General features: G+C 37.8%; 1 protein-coding gene across 4 annotated transcripts in view; it reads right to left on the reverse strand.

Annotated features, from left to right (window-relative positions):
- The window catches only part of MME (membrane metalloendopeptidase), a 138,897-nt gene that overhangs the window by 41,322 nt on the left and 73,832 nt on the right, over window positions 1-23,743 (reverse strand). For all 4 annotated transcript variants that reach the window (XM_066259055.1, XM_066259054.1, XM_066259056.1 and 1 more), the window contains exons 15-17: window positions 21,984-22,064; window positions 20,630-20,733; window positions 7,188-7,246 (exon numbers count right to left, since the gene is read on the reverse strand). In XM_066259055.1, the coding sequence (XP_066115152.1) occupies window positions 7,188-7,246; window positions 20,630-20,733; window positions 21,984-22,064 (244 nt within the window). The remainder of the gene's footprint in view (window positions 1-7,187; window positions 7,247-20,629; window positions 20,734-21,983; window positions 22,065-23,743) is intronic.

Raw genomic sequence — 23,743 nt, forward strand, 5'->3', positions numbered from 1 at the left:
TGTTCGTTATTGTGGTTTGAATGAGAGGAGACATAAAGGAGAAAGGAAGAAACTAATATAGAGGGAGAAAAGAGAGAGAAAGAGCGAAAAAAAGAGGTTACCACTAAAAGAAGAAAAAAGAGGAGAGAGAGAGAGAGAGTTAACAGTTTTGGAGTGCAACCCTCATAGAGAGAAAGGAAGAGGAAAGAAAAGATAATGGGAGATGTAACACTTATGGGTAGTGTAGTGCAAGGAGAGGAGAGAGTAAGACCGGCAGAGAGTTAACCGACCAAATTGGAGGAGAAAAAAAAGAAAAAAAAATCAAGAATGAAGATAAGAGAAACAAACAAACAAATATAATAAAATGGGATAGGTTATAAAGTCTGCGGATTATTCTTGATTTTGAGAGGTTATCTTCTTTCTTTTTCTTTTCTCTCCCTCTTTCTGGTCGGTGACTCTGTACCCCGGGTTCTGCCCTTTTGGCACGCTCAGGTAGAGGTTTGCAGTTGATAAGTCTCTATGGCGATGTCATGTATTGTGCTTCAGTCTCGTTGGCGGTCGAGGCTCATTAGCATTTATAGGCTCCGACAGTGAGAGAGTCTGTGTTCCTGGAGCCTCTCTCCTAGTCTTTCCTTCCTCAATTAGTAGCCTGATAATCCAGCTATGGGGTTGCTGCTGCCTCTGCCTGGATAGTTAGAGGCTCAAAGAGCCAGCCACTCCCCACTCTATTCCCACTCAGCACAGGGCTCTGGGTAAGGCTCAGTCAGTCAGAGCCGCTAGCATAATCAGGCGGGGCTTTTGCTCACTCAAAGGCCTCTGTCTCTGCCGCTCTGTCCAGTAACACGCGTGGGCACCCACTCCTGGGGCACTTGGAGAAAACTCTCGCTCACTATCTGTGTGCGCAGACCAGGATATCAGGCCGGAAGTCCCACCCTCTGAGTGAAACCTCCTCCCACATGGAAAAATTGCAGCGTTGGAATTGGCTATTTCTCGGTCCCTGTGCACAACTCCCTCAGGGCGCTGGGGCGGCTCGAGATTCCACTTTTGGCCCACACAAAGGCCCCTGACTCTGCCCCTCTGTGGGATAACACGGGCTCCCACTCCTGAGGTGCTTGGAGGAATCTCTTGCCCTCTCTCTGTGTGTGCCAATCAGGATATCAGGCCAGCTGCCTCATTCTCTGAGTGAAACCCCTCCCGTACGAAAAAGTTGCAGCATTGGAATTGGCTCTCATTCCCCGTGCGCGGCCCCCTCAGGGCGCTGGGGTGGCCTGAAGATTTCGCTTTCGGCCCACACAAAGGCTCTGACTCTGCCTCTCTGTGGGATAACACGAGCGCCCACTGCTGAGGCACTCGGTGGAATCTCTCGCCCACTATCTGCGTGTGCCGACCTGGGGATCGGGGAAAAATGGCTGCCCCGCTTGTCTTTCTTTGTCTGGGTTTGGCGCAAGTCTTAGCTTGTCCTGACCAGGTTGCCACAGGCACAGTTTTTCCTCGGCTTGGATCTCCGTGCTACAGCCTGGTTCAGCCATTTGTGCCGCATCCTGGATCTATCCACCCCCTTCGCCCACCTCAGTTTCTATATTCTCAGTTCCCAGTGAAAGCCGCCCTGTTTAGGTTAGTGAGGAAAGCAGAGCATTTCTTACTCCCTATTTCCTTCTGGGTTTGATTATATATTTAGCCAATTTTTCACTCAACCATACCTTCGGGTGAATTGCGAAACATCTGGAGGCTCCAAGGATAGGTTTTTCTGTTTCTGGTTGAAGATCTTATTGAGTTTTAGGGGAGATTTATTGGTATCGCTTCCTACTGCGCCATTATGCTGATGTCATCCAGAATTCATTTCTTAATTGGTTGTCACTTCCTTTCTCACCAACCTATTATGTATCCTAAATCTAATCTATCCTGCATCCAGATTGAAGTGCTCAACTCATTGCTACTTCCCTGTGGAAAAAAAACTTGGATAGCTTATCACTGCTCTCTAAGCACACAATCTTCCACCTGGTCTGACTCCACACTTCTCTCCTACTTGTCGGCCTCCCTCAGTCTTCCCTTTTGTTCATAATGTTCATAATTTAGTAATTTTATCTTTCATGTTTTAAAACTCTAATAATCACTGAATAATTGCAACATTATATTCTGTAACCAAAAAATATCATTAGTATAATATTTATTACTTGCAAAGCCCTGAGCCATTGCAATGTGGAATACCAGGAGTATAAGAGAAGGGCCCTGACCTTAAAATTTTTTAATGTCTAGTTAACACAGAATATCGATTCCCAGCCAGGGCACACAGGAGAAGCTCCCATTTGCTTCTCCACCCCTCCGCCGTGCCTTCCTCTCTGTCTCTCTCTTCCCCTCCTGCAGCCAAGGCTCCATTGGAGCAAAGATGGCCCGGGCGCTGGGGATGGCTCTGTGGCCTCTGCCTCAGGCGCTAGAGTGGCTCTGGTCGCAACATGGCGACACCCAGGATGGGCAGAGCATTGCCCCCTGGTGGGCAGAGCGTCACCCCATGGTGGGCATGCCAGGTGGATCCCAGTCAGGTGCATGCGGGAGTCTGTCTGACTGTCTCTCCCTGTTTCCAGCTTCAGAAAAATGCAAACAAAACAAAACAAAACACACAGAATAGCAATGTCATTTCTTTGTGTTTTAGGCAGAGTGAATATGACACAGCCTTGCCCATATTTCAGGAACAAACAGTAGATATTTATGGAGGAGACTTTAAAAACACACCGGGCATTTTAAATGCTCTTTAGACTTTTTAAAAAATCTGAGAAGTTGGCCCTGGTTGGTTGGCTCAGTGGTAGAGCATCGGCCTGGTGTGCAGGAGTCCCGGGTTTGATTTCCGGCTAGGGCACACAGGAGAAGCACCCATCTGCTTCTCCACCCCTCCCCCTCTCCTTCCTCTCTGTCTCTCTCTTCCCCTCCTGCAGCCAGGGCTCCATTGGAGCAAAGTTGGCCCGGGCACTGAGGATGGCTCTGTGGCCTCTGCCTCGGGTGCTAGAATGGCTCTGGTTGCAACAGAGCAACGCCCCGGATGGGCAGAGCATCGCCTCCTGGTGGGCGTGCCGGGTGGATCCTGGTCGGGAGCATGCGGGACTGACTGCCTCCCCATTTCCAACTTCAGAAAAATACAAAAAAAAAAAAATCTGAGAAGTTGTTATAGCATTAAAATAATAAAAAAATACTTTTGTCCTTAGTGAATTCTGATGAAAGCTATACTTCACATGTGGTTGCCTGAGCTATCAAAAGTGCTAAGAAATAAATTTTAGCTTAAAATATAAAAATTATGTGCCATATTTTATTAGCTTAAAATGAACATTATCTTCCACACTATGTACTCTGATTAAAAGCCACCCATTATATAAATGCTCTATGAAACATGCTAGCAAGAGTAAACATTAACTGTAAAGATCCTACTGCTTTAATTATACCCTTATATGCCATTGTTTAGACAAGTGATAAGATTTTTATGGCTCATATTAAATACTAGTCTTCAAGTTCAACTTTGCAAATTAGGATTTTGCCTTTTTTTCTGTCAGCTAAATGTCTATGATGAGGATTTTCCCTATTAGCCTTATCACTGTCACTAGTGGACTTCACAACTGTTCATAATAACCAGCTGCTTAGTTGTGCATTTCTTATGTTTATGGATGTCAACAAGTTAATTTAAGAAGTCATCAGTCCATGAAACAAAAGACTGTATTTCTCCCTGCCCCTCCCTCTCACTTCCCTGGTTTATATTTTTAAGGCTGCAAGCAATTTAATTTTAGAATTGATATAAAGCTCAAGACTACAGTTAAAGTCAATATTTTGGTATAAAACAATCAAACATTTTTTATATTAAATATTTAGAAATATTTAATATGAACTTTCAAAGACTCCTAAGAATAAATAAGAAAATTTCAAAAATTTTTACTATCTCAAGATAGTCATAGATGACCCAGACAGGATAAACTAAATATAAATAATCCAACAATTTCCTAAAGTTGAAAACCATTTTAATGGTTAATGAGAAAGGAGAATGCAGCAGCTGTAAGTCTTCCCTTCTGACTTAATCATTTCCTTGGATGAGATTTTAAGATTTAATAAGATGATTGAATAGTACCTAGCACTTACAGGGAAACATTTGACAAAACATTTGTGTGCAACTTTCCTAATGGTATGAAAAGTTTCTAGAGTTCCACAGAGCAAATATGCAAGAAATAGGACTAGTGAGTATATTAAACAGTTCTATTGTACTTTGTTCTGGAAGCTGACTATTTTTTTAATTAATGTGACGGCATATAAAAATTGGAATGTAGCCTACATGTATGAGTTATGACAAAAGGTGGCAACTGAATTAAAAAGTAGAAATTATTAATATGAATAACTCTATATAATAATAAAACGTTATTTTGTTTTCATCATAGCATAACAAAACCAATTCCTTGAGAAATTGTATACAATTTAATTTAAGGTATTTGTGTGAGAGTGGAAGGGTCATTTATGGGACACATACTATTTTATACCAATTCTAATTCTGTAATGCACATGATACCAAATTCATTAAAACAATGTTGCAAAAGTTATATATTTATGTATGTGTACACATACACACATACACTTTTATCAAAGAAGTAAGATGGAGATCAGGATCTTCAATTGTTTTTAGTTAAGACAATCCCTACTTTGAAGATTTAAATGAATTGTCAAAGAGAAAACAACACATATCAGAGATTTCTCCCCTTGCATGACACTTCCCCTCTCTCTGAACTGCTATTATTAGCAGAGAAGCATATGAAAAGAGGTTAACAATTTTTTAAAATTTCATATTGTCTTCAGATGAATTTATCTTAAGAATCTTTAAAAGGTCTTTCTTATAGATCAACAATGCTTATTACAGTCAATTCTTGATTATTCAGATGATAATGGCTTACTTTTAAAATGTGAGGTCACTTTTATCTTCATTTCCTTTTTGCTGTGTGCTTGTTTGGTTTGAGGGTGTTTAATACAAAATGGAACATTCCTAGGTCTTCTCTGATAAGGGAATCTCTGACGCGAACCAATTTTGAACCAGCTCCAGGAATACGGGGTAATTTAGAGTCAAACAAGGTTCTGTCTTGACCTGAACTATAGAGACCTGTTGTAGAGAAGAGCTGAAGGGATGAATACGCCAGGGTCTTATGGAGGGTTTGTCTGGCTCTTCTTGTTGGGATGACTTTCCACCAGGTCTGATTGGATCTGGGGCTCTTCCTGAGTTGGATTAAATAAAGCTAAATCCCTTTGTCAGCCCTAATGCAGAACCAAAATTCAGGCTGCCTTGCTTTGCCTTGGCATTCCATTAAAAGTTATTTATCTTATTTAAATCCAAGTCTAGAATAAACTAGATGTTACACTGACAGAATTACTGAATATCAAAAAGATTTTCAGAGTAAAGACCCTTTAGTGATAAAGGTATTTCTAAGAAAAGATCTGAATAGTTTCTAGGACTACATTATGAAGGACAGACTGTATGGGTTCTGAGTTGATCTTTGAACAGGCTCTGGTCTGAGTTTAGGTAATCATTTCATGAGCTGGGAAATGAATTAGCCTGGAAAACATTTTGAGCTAATTGAGTTTAATGCAGTGCACATGCCTTACTTATTATCTACATGATATATAAAGCAAAACTTCTGATTATATTTCATTTTTATGTCACATACCAAAATAAATTCCAGCTGGATTAAAGGTTTAATTAAAAAAAATAATAATAAAGAAAAACTATAAACATACAAAAGAAAATATAGATAACTTCTTAATTTAACTCTTCCTATGTTTAAAAGCAGTGAAGAAGGATATAACTTAAAGTAAAATAAGGTTTTCAACTTCTTTTAAAGTGCATTTTTAAATTTTTTTAAATTTTTTTATTTTTTGGTGAGAGAGGCAGGGAGAGAGACAGGAAAGGAGAGAGATGTGAAGCATCAGCTCATAGTTGCATCACTTTTGTCCATTGATTACTTCTCATATGTGCCTTGACTGGGGGCTCCAACTGAGCCAGTGACCCCTTGCTCAAGCCAGCAACCTTTGGCCTTGAGCCAGCAATCTTGGGATTATTTTGATGATTTCATACTCAAGCCAGTGATCCCACGCTCAAGCTGGCGACCTCGGGGTTTTGAACCTGGGACCTCAGTGTCCCAGGTTGATGCTCTATCCACTGTGCCATCATTGTGGTTAGGCTAAAGTTTACTTTTTAACCAATGGTAAAAATCTTTTAAGATTTTCCATCATTTCCAATCTAATTAGTAACAAAATTTAAGAAAAATGATGCTTAGGGCAGACTCTGAGATACAAAGAGTATTCAAAATAATGCTGAAATGACCTTCCCTCCTGATTCTTAGTCACACTTAGAAATAAAGAGCTAGTCATAGAGCACCTAGAGAAGCTGTCTGTGCTATGTAAAGTACTTCTGCTAGTACTGAATCACTTGGGGGCCTTTCTACACACTGAAAATGCTCGAGGAAAAATGGACCTATTTATATGCTATGTAAGAGAAAGTTTAAAGATGTCAAAGTCTTTCCAGGAAAAGAAAAAATATTTATTTTATTGTATTAAGCCATTTAGTTGTACAGTTCATCATTTACTAATGTATTCATTTTTATGCATATTTCAGCCATATTACTATTAGTGAACATAAGAAATTTTTTCCCTTTTGATCAAAAGTGGTTAAGTAAATATAACTCACATGGTTCAACCTAATATAATTGATTTTTCAACTTTCTGAGCCACATAAGAGTCTTCTAGGAAAAAAGATAATACCAAATAGGACTATTTCCATCGAAGCCAAAATATAGAATTGCTAGGAAAACTAAATCTCTGAAAAGTTGTTCTTGGGATTATTAACAACTTTAAGATACTGATAATTTAGGAAGTCTTGAAGTCAATATAAGGTTGTAGAAATATAAGGGACTTTAAAAAATAATTAAAAATAAGGCAGTATTTAGAAATAAACTATTTAGCTAAAAATGAGAACATTGTTTAAAAAACTACCTAATGTGATTTGCACTTATTTAAAATTTGCAATTATAGTGAAAAGAGATACATATATAAATTTACTTGCAAAAAGTATATTCAATAAATTAGTAAATCGACTTCAGCTTTTATGGACAGTATTACTATACTTTGCTCAAGTAATTCACTACAATTGAAAACAATAAAGGCATAATAAAGAATTATTTAGGAATAGACCTTACCTATCTGATTTCTGCCAGAAGAATAAAATGCATTGACTATAGCTGCTCCGCTTATCCACCTATAGAAAACATAGAAATTTGTTATGAACAATACTGCATTATCTGATTCAACACAATAAAACTATTGTTACTATTCCTAGATGAATGTTAATTTTCTGTTTGAAATATGATCAACAGCTTAAAATTAGCTCACTAGGTGAAGAAGTTCATTTGAAAGTATTTCTACTTCTTGAAATAGAAGAACAACAGCTTAAAATTAGCTCACTAGGTGAAGAAGTTCATTTGAAAGTATTTCTACTTCTTGAAAAATCAGAATATATCCAGGTCTGCAATCTGATATTTCATTTGCATGAATTTTTACAGAGGCATCCGACAGTACGAAATGCCCTGAAATGTTATTTCTTTAGAAGTTTCAATGGGTTAAGGTTATATTGAAATGTGTTTAAGTTTGTGTTCCTGGTATTAGGTAACTATGGCCAACAATTCTGGAACAGTTGACAGGATATTGAAGAGGTAATATGCCTCTGATTATTGCTGTTTAAAATTATTTTTTTTAATACAAAAAGGCATTCCAGTTGGTTCTAAAATAGATTTATATTGATCTGTGCATAGCATGACTTACAGTAGGCTCTATAGAGAATCTACTGCTTTTATTGATATAAAATACATAAAAAGACTACAGTTTAGTTGAGGAGATTAGAATCACTATAAGATTGAATTAGAAAATGAAAACAAAATGGCTCCCAGGCAGTAATTCAAAGGCAGCATTAAGCTAAAGGGTAGTTGCAAATGTACCCGGCTTTCTACTTAGATGTTATAAAGACTGCATATCAATAATCATAATCAAGTACTTTCTTACACCAGAAGTATTATTCCCGTTTTAATAGACTAATATATATTCTTACATATTAATTATAAAATGGACACTTTTTAACTTCAGATTAATCTCTTAGATGTCAGTACACAGGCACACAGTTGAGAGAACTTCATTGCAGTTATTCTCCTTCCAGGGCAACAATCAGTGTGGCAATTATCATACTACTCAGGGAAGGAGCTTACTGTAATTAGCACAATGAGGTTAAGTTCGAACTGTTTCCAGACTCTGCTTTGTGAGGTGAGCAGTACAAAGTCAGCTGCCCAAATCAGCATTTTAGCTATAATTTCAGTAACTATTGTGGAAGGTCAGATGTGAGTCCCATTTTGCTCTCTTAAAAATAACTGAAGGAAGGACATATATTACAAGTGTCTGATAAATTCTAATTAAATATGGGTTTTCTCTCCAATAACATGACTAAGACTCATATAAAGAATTTGGGTTTTTTTAAAAAAAATCCATATAACATTTCTATAAATTTTTCTTTAGGAAGAAACTAAGTTTAAAGGCAGAGGGTATGAGAGGGGGGAAGGTTGATCAATGCATTTCTTCTCTAGTTTGATGTTGTTGTTTTAAACAGGGAAAAGCATTTTCAAACAGGATGATGTGACTGATATATCAGTCCTTCCTAATTTAATTACAGCTGAGTCATCAATATTTTAATTTCTTGCAGGTTGATGATTACAAGCACATAATTTTATTTATTTTAATTAAACTCCACTTGCTTCCCACATGATTTGTGGTGACTCACAACAAAAACATGTATTGTAAACCAGGGGCGATAAACTAAATTTGAGAAATCAGAAACTATATAACATAAGTAGATTTGTTTTGTGACCCAAAGTATTATGAAAGAAAATATTTTTATAAATGAAAACCATGATCAGCAAAAATGATGTATTAGGTTTATCCTTATACATATTAACAGTTATTATGACTCAAGTTCAAGTCTGGTTCTAAGTTTTCTAGCAAAATAGAAAATGAGCTCAAATTATTGAAGAGACACTGTTTCTTGTGGTAACTTTAGAAAGATATCTCTGATGTGTCCTCAACATTTTGATAGCAAATATGGCAGTAGATGTTAAAGATAAATAGCTTATAAATATTTTAATTATTATAAAATTAATTTAACTTGTTTCCAGGTCTAAGTTATTTTAAGGCTCAGTTTCTCAATTATGAACTTCTGATGTAGTGATAGTACACTTTGCATAGACTATTTTTGGTAAGCACAAATGATTGGTTCTGGATTCAGGTGCAATGCTAATACTGAAATACAATAGGTGTCAACCCAAACATATTTTTTAAATAATTACATTACAGAATAAAGAAACTAGACATATGAAACTAATATTTTAGATAGCAACAGATTTCAAAAGTAGGACATAGATCAATGAAGTTTATATTACCCATCTCATGTTTATTGCTTTTGTAAAAATAAATGTTATACCTTTTGTTTCAGTTCTTTTCTGCTCATCTGTTACATTACTTGGAAGAGCTTAAGATTACATTTTGATTAATGTTTGTAACTTTCTAGCAGGGAGGGTTTTACATATTAAAGTGTCCACTGTGAATTATATCTTAAAAAAATACATAGTTATTTAGGACCACAGAAAACTCAAATAAAATTAGAATAATGGTCAGTAGATTTATAGAGCACTGGTGGGTGGTTAGTGCTGGCCTTTTCTTCCTTGAGATCTTTTATGATGTGTCCTCATCCTGGGTTGGAATCCACCCAGATTCATTTGCCCAGGAAAGACTGTCCCTGAGAATGAGCAGAACTTGAAGTATTGTGATTTGATCATTACATCTTAAATACACTGAAGATAACAGCTACAGGCTCAGGGTCTAATATTTGTGGTCAAGAAGCTAAATTAACAGTGAAGGGATTAAGAAGTATAAATTGGTGGTTACAAAACAGTCCCGGGGATGTAAAGTACAGCACAGGGAATACAGTCAACAGAGTTGTAGTAACTATGTATCGCTCCAGGCGTGGGGTGAACTGTATGCTACACACCTGAAACTAGTACAAAATAATATTTGAATATCAACTGTAATTAAATAATAAATTTTTTAAAAATTAAAAAAAATGCAAAAAAAATTTTTTTTCAAATTAAATGGTAATGTAACAAAAGGTCTTTTGATTTGGATGTAGCCTCAAAGTTCCAGGAGAAACTTCCATTTAGTTAACACAAATTTGACCCTGAAGAGCAGTACAGAAAACAGAAAATGCACTGCAATAAAGGACCCCTAACCATGGTGATTCCAGCCCTAACATAATGAGTAGTTACCCCAAAACACTTTTTAAGTGTAGAGATCAGACGCTAGCTGCTGAGTGGGCATCACACCTGAGATGTGAGTCGGGAATCACCCTGTTCTTTGCTTTCTCTCGTATGGTTTGTGTGTGTAGAAGTAATGATGTGTGTGGTGTTGAATAAAGCAAAGAGTAAGAAAACAAGAAAGAAGCAAACTTTATTTTTAATCTCTGAGACACAATTTTGTCAGGCAAACTTGTTCTTTGGGGCTTTTGATGGTGCTACAAAGAAGGGCCACTATAGGCAGCATGGCCTTCAAAGCTGAACAAACAATGTGGATGGGAAATATAACTGAAATACTCTTGAGAGCAGGACCAGGTGTTTCTCTTCTAGCTCTCGTTACCCTGAAGCACCTCAGTGGCGTTCAAGTGAAAGCACATAAACATAACTTTTATAGCAGGGAAGAAAAGCACAGGTCGACACCTGATCCCATAGATTTTTGGATATAAAAACCCCACTGGATTGCCAAAGCACTTAAAATAAAACTCCTTTTGCACCCACTCATGTGTAACTTTAAAACTTAAAAATGGTTAATGTCTTTTCCTGAAAGTGTTCAATTTCTCAGCCTCTCATGGTCTTAATGGGACTCCTTTGAAATCATCAATACAATACAGTGGTTTTCTGGGAAGGAGAATTCTTATTTTGTAATCACAATAACCACTGTAATTCTTTACATTTATTAATATTATCTCATCCAGACTTCAAGGCTTTCTATTTATCTTCCTTTATTTTTCAAACCTTCCGTATAAGATAGATGACATATCCAATTTTCAGGTGTAGAAACCATGGCACAATATGGTCATCAAACTCCTTTCCCGAACACCTATAAACTAGTGATGCAGTGGGAAAACAAACATGCACGCTAAAGAGAAAGAGGACCCTGTCCTCCCCCATCAAATCCCCTTCTCTAAGCAGTTGATCTAAATCATATGCAAAATTTCATTACAGTGATGAATGCCATTTTATTGCCAACCTCTTAAAAAATGGAAGTGCTAATTTTTAAATTGTTTTTGTAGGAGAGAGAAAATGTTTCCTCTACCATTCTAGGTACTTTTGGCTGATCTAATAATTAACATAAGACAGATAAACAGGAAAACAAAAACAAATTTAATTATGTATGTAGAAGATCCTCACATAGACAGGAGAGCCCCAAAGGTAGTCAGGCAATTGAGGTTTATACTGGATCCCAGTTCCGTAGAAGGGCTCAGAGGTCTAGGATGCAGAGGGAAGGAAGTCAGTTTACTGGAAGATGAGGAAAGTAAATGTTTGGTAAATAAATGTTTGCATGCCACACAGACACAAAGGGACACAGAGAGAAATTTAAACAGTCTCTGCTGAGTTCCCCACAGCTACCTCATAATCTTTGTCATTATCTCTAGTATTAGCTCTCATAAATTTTTTTTTTTTACATAGTTAAAGGAGAGGTAAAAAGCTTTTCCTGAGTCTTTTGGGCCTTTTCTTCAGCTTAAGTTAATCTATGTCAAAGTGGAACATTTTGAAGCGAATTGGTATGAAGCCCTTCTCTTCATAGGGCTCCCTCTTACTCTAATAAGCTTTAAGATGCTGGCCTCTGCACCACCCCTAAGTCCCACCATGACCAGAAAATAACAAAAGCAGCTGCTATTTAATGAGCATCCATGTTATGTAGCAGGCATGTTACACAGTACACAACACAAGGACCCCACAAGGCAAAATTAGGTGTTATTCTCCTAGTTTATAAAGGAATCATTGAAGCACTACATATGGTATTATTTAGGTTGTCAAAGTTCACACAGCTAATAGGAGAGTGGGTCATTTCTGTCAGAATTTTCTCTTTGTCACTTTGTCTCCTGATTTAGATCAGTGGTAGTTAACTTGGTCTCTACCGCCCACTAGTGGGCATTCCAGCTTTCATGGTGGGCGATAGCAGAGCAACCAAAGTATAAATAAAAAGATAGATTTAACTATAGTATGTTGTTTTATAAAGATTTATTCTGCCAAACTTAGCGAAAATCTGACATAAAGTACTTGGTAAGTAATTATTATTATATGCTTTAACTTACTGTAACTCTGCTTTATAAATTTTATAAAGTAAAGTTACTTCCCTACTTTATAAATCACCATTACTATGGAACCAGCGGGCGGTTAGAAAATTTTACTAACAGAGATACAAAAGTGGGCGGTAGGTATAAAAAGGTTGACTACCCTTGATTTAGATCAATCTTGGGATCTTTTAGAAAGAATTGAAACCTCTTCCATCTCATATAACACTTAGCAATGATATAAATTAATGTTTTAAGTCTATAGTCTGTCCTACTTGTTAGGCAGTAACTCCATGAAGGCAGAGATATTCCAGGTTTTGCTGATTTTTTAAAAATTGTGTTAAGAATAACTACATGAGATCTATTCCCACAGCACATTTAAATGTACAATACATTATTGTCGACTATAGGTACAACGCTGTACAGAAGACTTCTGGCACTTATTTATCTTGCTAACTGAAGTTTTATGCCTATTGATTGACGATTTCACACCTTAGGTAATCACAATTCCATTCTTTGATTTTATGAATTTGACTATCTAAGTAAGATGCCTTATATAAGTGGAAACATGCAGTAGTTGTTCTGTCTGGTTTATTTCACTTGGCATAATGGTCTCAGGCTCATCCATGTTGTTGCATATTACACAATTTCCTCTTTTCAAAGGTTGTGTCTATATGTTTGTTTGTTTTTTGTGACAGAGACAGAGAGAGGGAGGGGGAGGGACAGACTGACAGGAAGAGAGGTTGCGGCTCCTTAGTTGTTCATTGATTGCTTTCATATGTGCTTGACCGGGGGTTCCAGCACAGCAAGTGACCCCTTGCTCAAGCCAGTGACCACAGGGTCATGCCCATTATCCCACACTCAAGCCAGTGACCCAGCACTTAAGCTGGATGAGCCCATGCTCAGACCTGCAACCTTGGAGATTTGGACCTGGGTCCTCTGCGTTCCAGTCTGATGCTCTATCCATTGCACCACCAGGTTATACCTCATTTTCTTTATTCATTAACTCTTTGAGTAGTGAGTATTTTCATGCTCACTGACTCTCGGGAGTGAGGTTTTTTTTTTCTTTTTTGTTTTTTGTTTTTTTTGTTATCTGAAGCTGGAAACGGGGAGAGACAGTCAGACAGACTCCCGCATGCGCCCGACCAGGATCCACCCGGCACGCCCACCAGGGGCAACGCTCTGCCCACCAGGGGGCGATGCTCTGCCCCTCCGGGGCGTCGCTCTGCCGCGACCAGAGCCACTCTAGCACCTGAGGCAGAGGCCAAGGAGCCATGCCCAGCGTCCCGGCCATCTTTGCTCCAATGGAGCCTTGGCTGCGGGAGGGGAAGAGAGAGACAGAGAGGAAGGAGGGGGGGGTGGAGAAGCAAATGGGCGCTTCTCCTATGTGCCCTGGCTGAGAATCGAACCCGGGTTCCCCGCACACCAGGCCGACGCTCTACCACTGGGCCAACCGGCCAGGGCCGGGAGTGAGTTTTTTTTAAAAATGAAATTAGTTCCAGTTATAGTTTTATTAACTTAAAATCATGTTTGTTTGATAACCAATTTATGGAAACAAAAATAACACACATTTGCCTTTTTTTGATGTTGTCTTACACATGTCCGATCATACTCTGGTCAGGAGGCACGAGGACGCACATGAACATGCGGACTAGTCAAAGGGTTAAACTGTCAATGGAAACAAGCTGCTTCCACATCTTAGCTACTGTGAATGGTGCTGCAATGAAAGTTGGAATGCAATTATCTTTGAGATCTCAATTTCAACTCTTTTGGATCTATCCCCAGAACTGGGATTTCTGGGTTATATGGTAGGTCTATTTCTAATTTTTTGAGGAACCTTCACACTATTTCTATAGCAGTTGTTCCATTTTGTATTCTCATGAATAGTGTAAGGGTTCCAATCCCTCCACATCCTTGTCAACACTGTTTTTCTTTTTCTTTCTTTCTTTTCTTCTTTCTTTCACCTTCACCAACACTGGCCCTCCCTTTCTTCTTTCCCTTCTTCTTCTTCCTTCTTCCTCTTCCTCCTCCTCCCCCTCCTTCTTCTTTTTTTAATTTTATTTTTCCGAAGCTATAAGTGGGGAGGCAGTCAAACAGGCTCCTGTATGTGCCTGACTGGGATCCACCTGGCATGCTCACTCGGGGACAATGCTCTGCCCATCTGGGGCATTGCTCTATTGCAACTGGAGCTATTCTATTGCCTGAGGCAGAGGCCATGGAGCTGTCCTCAGTGCCCGGGCTGACTTTGCCCCAATGGAGCCTTGGCTGCGGGAGGGGAAAAGAAAGATAGAGAGGAAGGAAAGGGGGAGGGGTGGAGAAGCAGATGGGCGCTTCTCCTATGTGCCCTGGCCAGGAATCGAACCTGGGACTTCCACATGCCAGGCTGACATTCTACCGCTGAGCCAACTTGCCAGGGCTTCTTTTTTTTTTTTTTTTTATAATAGCCATCCTGACAGGCATGATAAGCTATTTCATGGTGGTTCTGATTGCATTTCCCAGATGATCAGTGATGCTAAGCATCTTTTCATATACCTGGTGGCTGAATGTATGTCTTCTTTGGAGAAATGTCTGCTCAAGTCCTTAGCCCATTTTTAATTGGATTATTAATTTTTTGGTTATTAAGTTGCAGCAACTCATTGTATATTTTAGTGATTAATCATTTATCATAAATGATTTGCAAATATTTTCTCCCATTCCAGCAGTTGATTTTTTATTCTGTTGATTATTTTTTTTGTTGTGCAGGAGCTTTTTAGTTTGATGTAGTCTTGGTTGTTTATATCATGTTTTGTTCTTAATTGTATTTGTAGGGCTTAGAAAAGTTTGGAAACATGGTAGGTGCGCAATACAGATTTGGACCTTGGCATATTGATGGGTCCCCCAGACCCCAAGGATGTTGATGCTTCTCATCCTGGGACCATGGGCAGGTGGAGGGCACAGACCTAGGTGAAGCAGGGCTGCAATGCAAGCTGGAGGGAATGGTGGCAGCTGGAAGGGAACCATGCACTATAAGAGGACACACTAGTAAAATTTCCAGAATTCTTTTGCAAAGTTTCCCAGTTTAGCACTTCAACTATTAAATTATTTATCTTCCCTCCCTATTGCCTTTCCCCATCTGAAAACAAAACAAAATCCTCTTGCCTGACCAGTGGTGGTACAGTGGACAGAGCATTGACCTGGGATGCTTAGGTCTCAGGTTTGAAACCCCAAAGTGGCTGGCTTGAATGTGGGATCATCAACATGGTCCCATGGTCTCTGGCTTGAGCAAGGGGTCACTGGCTCAGATTGAGTCCCCACTCTGACTCAAGGCATGTATGAGAAGCAATCATACATTAAAATTAAAGTACATTTAAATTAACAACTAACATGCCATAACTATGAGTTGATGCTTCTCACTCATCTCTCTCCCTTCCTCTCTCTCTCTAAAAAACAAATAAACAAAAACCTTTTTGGGTATTAAAAACTAGAAATATTTTTTACTGATAAACTGTTTTGTTTATAATCCCAAAATATGTTGGAAAATCGTAAAGTTGGTTGGTTTAATAGGAGTTCAAAGATGACAATTTAAACTCTTCATCTACTACAACATATGCAGGACATGAGCATACCACGGCAGATACTGCCATAAGGAGTGAGTGATTTGTCCAAGTTTAGTCTAACTATCCATTATTCCATCTCTCTGGCTGAGTAGTACTTGATGAGCCAAGTAATTACTTTGACAAATCTTCTCCATAATTTTACATGCACAGAGATTCATCCATTTGTACTCCAAGTCTCCAACAGTCAGTACGTTCCCCCAGATAGGTACTATTGCTGTCCTTCCTCTGTGCTATCTTATTTATCCATAGAAATCCTAAACAATCATTGCTTTTTTGATAATCAGTTTCACTGACACAGGAATTACTTAAAAAGAAAAGTGATTCCAGAAACGTCAATGAAAGGGAATCACAGGGATATTTTAGAAAGAGGTGAGGTACTTCCCTACCTCTCAAGAGTATGCTCTTTTCTTCTTGGCTCACTTGATGTGGCCAAGCCAAGGAAGAAAACACCCCAGCTCCTACCAAAGCTTCACTGTAAGGGCCAGAGAATATTAATGCTAGAAAGAATCTTAGAGTTGTCATGCAGTCTAGATCAACCTGCTCATTTTATAAATAAGGAAACTTCATGGCTCTTTAAAGGCCATAGGTTGTAACAGGCAGCACTGGGACACAAAAGAGCATGACTGACTCAGGGCAGTGGCAAAACTATGGTGTCACTGTACAGGGTACCAACCTCTCTGCCTTTGTTGGTGGGTTTGGCCATTTCCTGAAAGGCCACAAATGTTGGGGTGACAGCCTCAGGAGTATTACTTATTTCAGGGGCTCCCCACCATACCATCAGAAAAAACAGCAGGCTTGAAGCAATGAAGGGGAAGACAGAAAGGAACCAAGCATTTTGTGTTATTTTGTTTTTAGTGAATCCTCTGTTCACCTCAATATTAATTTAAACGCTGACATGTTTCCAGAGATTGTTACTAATAAGTAAAGATTTAAATGTGGTTTTTAGAAAAGTATTGCCCTAACACCCTGTTTCCTTATAATAGAATAGCACCAAACAATCTGGTCTTTCCCCAGAGTTAGTTGTTACTCACTTGCCTCTTTCACTAAATTGTGAGCTCCCAAGTCATGGCCACATCTTGTTCATTTCTGTGTCCTCCACAGTGATAAGCACAGTGCTTTGTATACAGTGTAGGTGCTCAGTAAGATGTTTATGCTGTCGCTGTCAGTGTGTTTATTTTGACATACAACAGCAGGAAAGGCTCAGCAATGAAATAAGTGTTTGTAGTTTATAAAAAGCAACTCCATGGCTTACCAGTCATGACTTACAAACAGTGGCACTACCTGTCCCAATTACATTATAGAAAGTTTTGTCCTGCAAAACTAACAAAATTGCATCAAGTCTATAAACAAGAGAAGAAATTCATTTTGTTTTGTTCTGGTTCATCATTTGTTCTTTAGAGGCTTAAATTTGCCCTGCAGACTGTAAAAACATAATCATGTTACTGGAAGTAAATCATTTTAGATATAGTCATGCTCTATGCAATGTTTTGGTCAATGCCACCACATACATGATGGTGATCTCATAAGATTGTCATAGAGCTGAAAAATTCCTATTGCCTAGTGACACTATAGCCTGGTAATGTCATACCACAACACAATGCTCACGTGTCTGTAGTGATGTGGGTACAAACCTACTGTGCTGACAATATGGCACATATAACTATGTACAGTACATGACACTTGGTAATGAATGATTATGTTACTGGTTTATGTATTTAGTATACTATACTTTTTATTGTTATTTTAAAGTGTATTTTTTCTACTTAGTAAAAAAAACCTTTTTGCTGTAACAATGTGTTGTCACACTGGCAACAGCTTCATACATTTCATGTTTGCTGTGTTTCTTGATTGCATCATTTCATCTTGTGCTTGATTTCATATTGTGTTGTTTTGTACAGTAACATGCTGTTATTAAAAAGAATACCAGTACAGTAAGTGCTCACTGTAATAATGTATAATGAAACCAATTTTACTATAAGCTAACTGATATAAACAAGAGTTAAAAAAAGTTTCTACTTAACATCTCATCAATATTATAACAAAATAAAGTTGAACAAAACAACGTTATTCAATAACTTGCTGTACCTGGGTCCCCACCCATAGGCAAGTACACCAAAATCGAGGGAGGTGGAGTCAGCATTGTTTCCAATGCTCCCCAGAGGACTCTCATGTGCAGTCAGAGGTTTGGACCCTTATACTCAGTTTACAGGCACTAGGCATGGAAGGAAGGAAAACCAGCCTGGCATGGCAGAGAAGACTTTAAAAGTCATGGTGCACTTCTGATAGGCCATCAGAAGCTCATGTAAAAGATCCAAAAAGTACCACTGAGCTATGCATGCTACTGCCCAAACATTCATGAAAATATACATATTATGTACAAGTGTGGCTTTGATGATCTATTGTAAAGATAAAAAGACTCAGAGAAAGTCAATACCCATGATGAAAGGAAATGAAAAGAGCAAACTACATTACAAAATGATTCTGCTACGTCAACTTCAAAAGAAAATATCAAGCAATATTTCAACAACTATTTTTAAAATTATAAATAAATCATATATCAAATGAATACAAGTTATATTAGCAATTTTCAGAAAGAATATTTGATAATATGTCTCCATAGATAATTTACACAGTGCTAAAAATTATTAAATGTAAGTAAAGGAATGAAAATATTGAGATTTGTAAGAAACTTCTCAGATTATAAATTTAACCCCCACAGTAGTATTTTTTTTTTTGATAACTTTGTGTAGTTCTGTAGAGAAAGGATTTGATAATCTATTACGACACCAACCATATGTAACCATTTTCCTTCCTTCTTTGCCATCTGGGACACTCAACATTCTCTGATATTTGCAGCCCTGTTTTTTTGCCACAAACAACACAATATTTGCTCCAGTATAAACCCAGAGGTCAGCAAAAGAAATCAGTTTCTCTTTCAGGATACCTGCAGGGTTCAAAACGTTGTATAAAGATTGAAATGTATTGGCATTCCCACTTAGAAATTTTGTTCGACCCTTCCTTGGTTTACTAAGAATAGAGCAGTCTTATCATTAAACAGTCTCAATGTACTTTGTATCTCTCTTGGCACAACCTCTTCCTCCTGGTGGTACAGTTTATTACTTTTCTACTGTTGGGTCCCAGCCTAGGCCACCCCAACATATCCCATAATGGCATATCTATTACTTTGAATTGAAGTTACTTGACAAGCAGCCAACGCATGATGGGCACATTGACCTTCTTTTCTCTCCTGGGATGCAGAAATAAATCTCCCCTGTGAAAGGTGCCCTTCCTGCTCCAGGAGACTGAGACAGACACCCTTATCTCCAGAGTTAAGGAACTCAGGGCCAAAAAGCTGTGCAGCCAAAACTTTTTATTCTTTACTAATTTACTATCCAAGTTCTAAGTTTGCTTAGACTCTGCCCCAATGAGTACACAAACCTAAGTTTCTTTGTCCTGTCAATTCTTCACAAATTTATCGCTTCTTTATCTAAAAGTTATAAAAAGCTGATTTATCATTTCTCACAGGATCATTTATGATCTTCCATGTGCACATATTAAATTGCTTTTTTTTACTGATCTGTTCCAATGTCAATATTATTATTAGTTCAGCCATAGGAGTTCAAAAGAGGTAAAGGGGGATATTCTTCCCCCCCTCAACTATACGTTCAGCTGTTATAATGTAAGGTAATATAATCAAAGTTCACCTTTGCTTTTCCCAGTACTTAGTGACACTTAGATTTAGTGTTCCAAAATACTAGTTTATTAAATAAATACATGACAGAATAAATGAATGCATAAAAGAACCAAGCACCTCACTGATATGTTATTGTGTTACGACACAAATGTAGTAGATTTTATTTTTTCACTTGCTTATCTTTCATTAATTAATTCAGCTGTACCTGAAAATGTTCTCTGTATTCAGCACTGTGCTGAATGGATAAAATGAACAGCCCCTATTCTCTAGCAGCTAAGAACCTGGTGAGATGTCAACACAAGCAATTCTAGGGATTTAAGTGCATAAACACACAGGTTGAGAAATATATGTTAGACACATCCACTTAATTGATAAGTAAATACTAAACCAATAGTTAACGTGGAATACTAACACCACTAATAAACAGAGAAGCACATTTAAAGGTTATAAATGAGACCCATTCATGATATCTCCTATCTGGTTACAGCTGGGGTAAGAAAAATGTGACATGGAGCAATCCGGGAAGGAGACGAATCTGTGGAATGACTCACTTATGAAAAACAGATGAGGCTGTGGGTGGAAGAAAATCCGGAGTTGAGTAAGTGAGGCCTTGGAGAAAGCCTGAAGGAGCTATGGGCTACTCAGATTAAGGTGTTTTCAAGAAATTTGTCCACAAAAAAAGAGGAACAGGTAGCAAAATGAAAAGAAATCGAAGAAATTAGGTTGTCTGAGGACATACCTTAATAAAAAAAAAATTAAATTTGGTTAAATATCTGACCCATCTTTAGTAGAATATTCTCAGATGCTCTTCAAAGTACTTCATAGAAGGAGGACAGCTGCACACTTTAACATTAGTCTAGGTCAGGTTCTTTCTATTGCTCTAACAGAGAGGAGGAAAAAAGACCCTCTTCTGAATAAACATATTAGAAACTGGAATATACATACTCATCCTTGTCCACCTTTTCTCGAAGCTTCTTTAGTTGTTTATTTTGGCTGAACTTCAAATTTTGAATTATGTTCTCAAAGTATTCCTCTTCCTTGTAGTTCAACTATATTATATAAAAGATTTTAGGAAAAATATTAAAACCAGTATTTTCAAAATTTTTGCTGAAAAATCAAGGCTATTTTCTTAAATTCCATCTGTTAATAAAGTTAACAGAGAGCACTAAAGTTTACCAAAGAAGGATTTAGTTCCAATCAGCCTAGTTCTATAGTAGAGGTTACTGCTCTCTGGCTGAATCTCTTCAGTCTATGCTTTGTAATTAATCAGTAAATAAAATCAAGTGTCAGGTAAGCCTTCCTTATATTAATGTTAATCCTTACATACCAGATGTGATTATAGCATATTCTTATTAGTACCTACTGTGTGTCAGGCAGTAGTCTGAGAACTTTAAATATAGGTTACACTTTCTCAATCCTTTTAATAATCTTATAAAAAGGAATGTTATCACCACTTAAAAGTTGAAGAAACAGAAGCACAACTGAGTGGTAGAGCTGGTATTTGAACCCACACAGTTCAGCTTTGAGTCTGTGGTCTTATCCACTAGGCACCTGCTCCAGGGGCTCCCGAGACTCACATGCTAGCCAGCTCATTTAACAGAAACAGTCAAGGTTTTTGCAAATGGAAAAGGAGGAGAGGTCCCTGTGGCTTGCAAATCCCCACATTAGGCTAGCAATCAATGGATTAGGAATCATTGTCATCTTTGGTTTGTGTGAGGATTACCTTTCCTCACCAGGGTATCAAGTAGTTGTGGTGACCACAAGGTTAGCAACTGAAATCAGTACTACCGTGACCTTGGTCAGCTCTGTTCTCTTACCATTGTTACATTAACCAAAGGAGAATAAAATAGTCTCTGGTACTCAAGTATCAGACTTTGTTTTTGTTTGCTTTTTAAATAGAGAATGCATGACCTAGCTTATCCAGTGGAGGAAAAATTAGGAAGCAGATGAAAACCTGAAAATTTGATTTTTCAGGCCTGTAGAAGGTGAAATAAGGAGACAGAAGGCTCCCTGTTGTTCAGCACTTTGATGTCTACCCTTGATACACTTTAAAAGTCACCAGATTTTTTTTTATTTCTTAAAAAGCAATATATGGAAACCAAAATAACAGGCACAGACCAGGCCAGTGAAACAAAAGGCTAAAACTAAAACACAGATCTGTCTTCAGTGTTAAAGGCTTTATATAATAAGACCTATGGTTTTAGACTACTTTATATAATTTCTGACACCTCACAGCTAGAAATGACATTGCCACCAGGCCCAGGTGTCATTAACCTATAGAGTCTTTATAGAGACTTACCTCATGGTATTCATTATTCAGTTTGTTATCATCTGTGATAATGTCGTCAGGGTAGCCGATCCTTTCTTTTATTGCTAAGGCCTATGAAAATTATAATACTGAATGTGAGGATGATTATGTAACTTTCAAATCAAACATAATTTTCCCATGAATATCAACTGAATAACATGATCCATACTGTTTGCAAAATGAGTATCTGACAGCACTTACAAAGCAATCTTTGAAGTGGCTTCTTCCTGGAGCTCAAGATAAACAAAAAAACAGTGTGAAATTTAGCTTCTAATACCCTATCCTCATAGGCTGCAGATTTCCCAAGAAAACCAAAATAAAAGCTGACCAGTCATTGTTCCACATGTATTGTATTTTCATGAACTTTTTCTTCAGTTTATGGGAAGGGTAATATTTAGAGCTTCCATTCTAGCAGCTTGTAATTATCTTTCCACTTTATTGATTTGTCTGAGAAAACAGATATGAGCTTATATGTTCAGCACTAATATTCTTCCTGAAATTGGTTCTTGGAGTTTTTATGTTCTCCTTCTGTCTCCAAAGCTGTGTACCTATCTTCTCAAAATTAAATGTCATTAATTAAACAAGTGAAACACAAGAGTGTTCCTTGTTACACCAGCTCACATTTACCACCTGCTTATTGCCACTTCTGATTTTTAGTTTTTTTTATTTAAAATTGTTCACTTACTTTTATTATTTCACGATCATCACTTGTTTACTACTTGCCATTTGTATTTCTTAATTTTCTCAAAGGTATCTGACTTTAGATTCTATCATACTACATGCTCTTAAATACATAGTTTAATTAATTTACATTTTTCATGGGGAACTAAGCCTGTATCTCTGAGTTATTTGTTTTGCAATCAAATGAATGTGGTTTTGTTACAAATCTGTTTCACAAGCCCAGGATTTCCCCAGTAGCGGGACAGGAAATGTGTCACTGAGTCAGTTAGGCCAAGCCCATTTTCTTGTAGGTTTCCACAGCATCCAGTCATAAATCAGCTCCCTCTCATTAGCACTGCATTTTCTAGAAGATATTTCCCCAAAGAGTGTTCTAGGGGACACAAACTGTATTGAAGAAAATGCTGGTTACTACATAAACAGGATTTATTGTCAAATACTTTGGGTAAATACTGTGACAAAAACATTCGACAGGCTTCTTTATTCCAGGTCTTCTTAGAGTCAAAATTAGGTGTCCAAAAGGAAGAATTAATTTGTCCATTTATTTATGTAATATATATTCAAGAGTCTACTATAAGCCAAGTACTTTGTAAGATGCTGAGGCTTCAATGTTGGGCAAAAATTTCTGCCCCTGGAGAGCTTACCATACAAATCAATAATAGGCAATGAAATGAGAATTAACATTCAAGTATGACATGTGGTGTCTTATGACCAAACCCTAGAAGCATGTAATCTAGACTAGGATGGGATCAGGTAACTTCCTGTAGGAAGTGTTTCTTAAATTCTTTTGACTATAGAACTCTCCTTTGTGTAGCAACTTGGCATGTCCTGTGTTTTGTGACACCAGCTTGGGAAATGATGACCTAGAACAACTCAGCTGGCTACATCACAGAATCATGCCACAAATAGCTAGAACAGGAATGTAGCAAAGCCAGCTTAAATTTCTGAGGACTTTGTCAGACTGATAAAATACAGGGGGGCTTGAATTCTAGATCTAACACACCCAGGGCTCTGTGAAACTGAAAAAGTCCTTCCACATGATTTAGTTCTGAAAACAAAAACTAGACTACAGC

Source organism: Saccopteryx bilineata, chromosome 2, assembly GCF_036850765.1.
Source record: "Saccopteryx bilineata isolate mSacBil1 chromosome 2, mSacBil1_pri_phased_curated, whole genome shotgun sequence".
NCBI classification, from domain to species: domain Eukaryota; kingdom Metazoa; phylum Chordata; class Mammalia; order Chiroptera; family Emballonuridae; genus Saccopteryx; species Saccopteryx bilineata.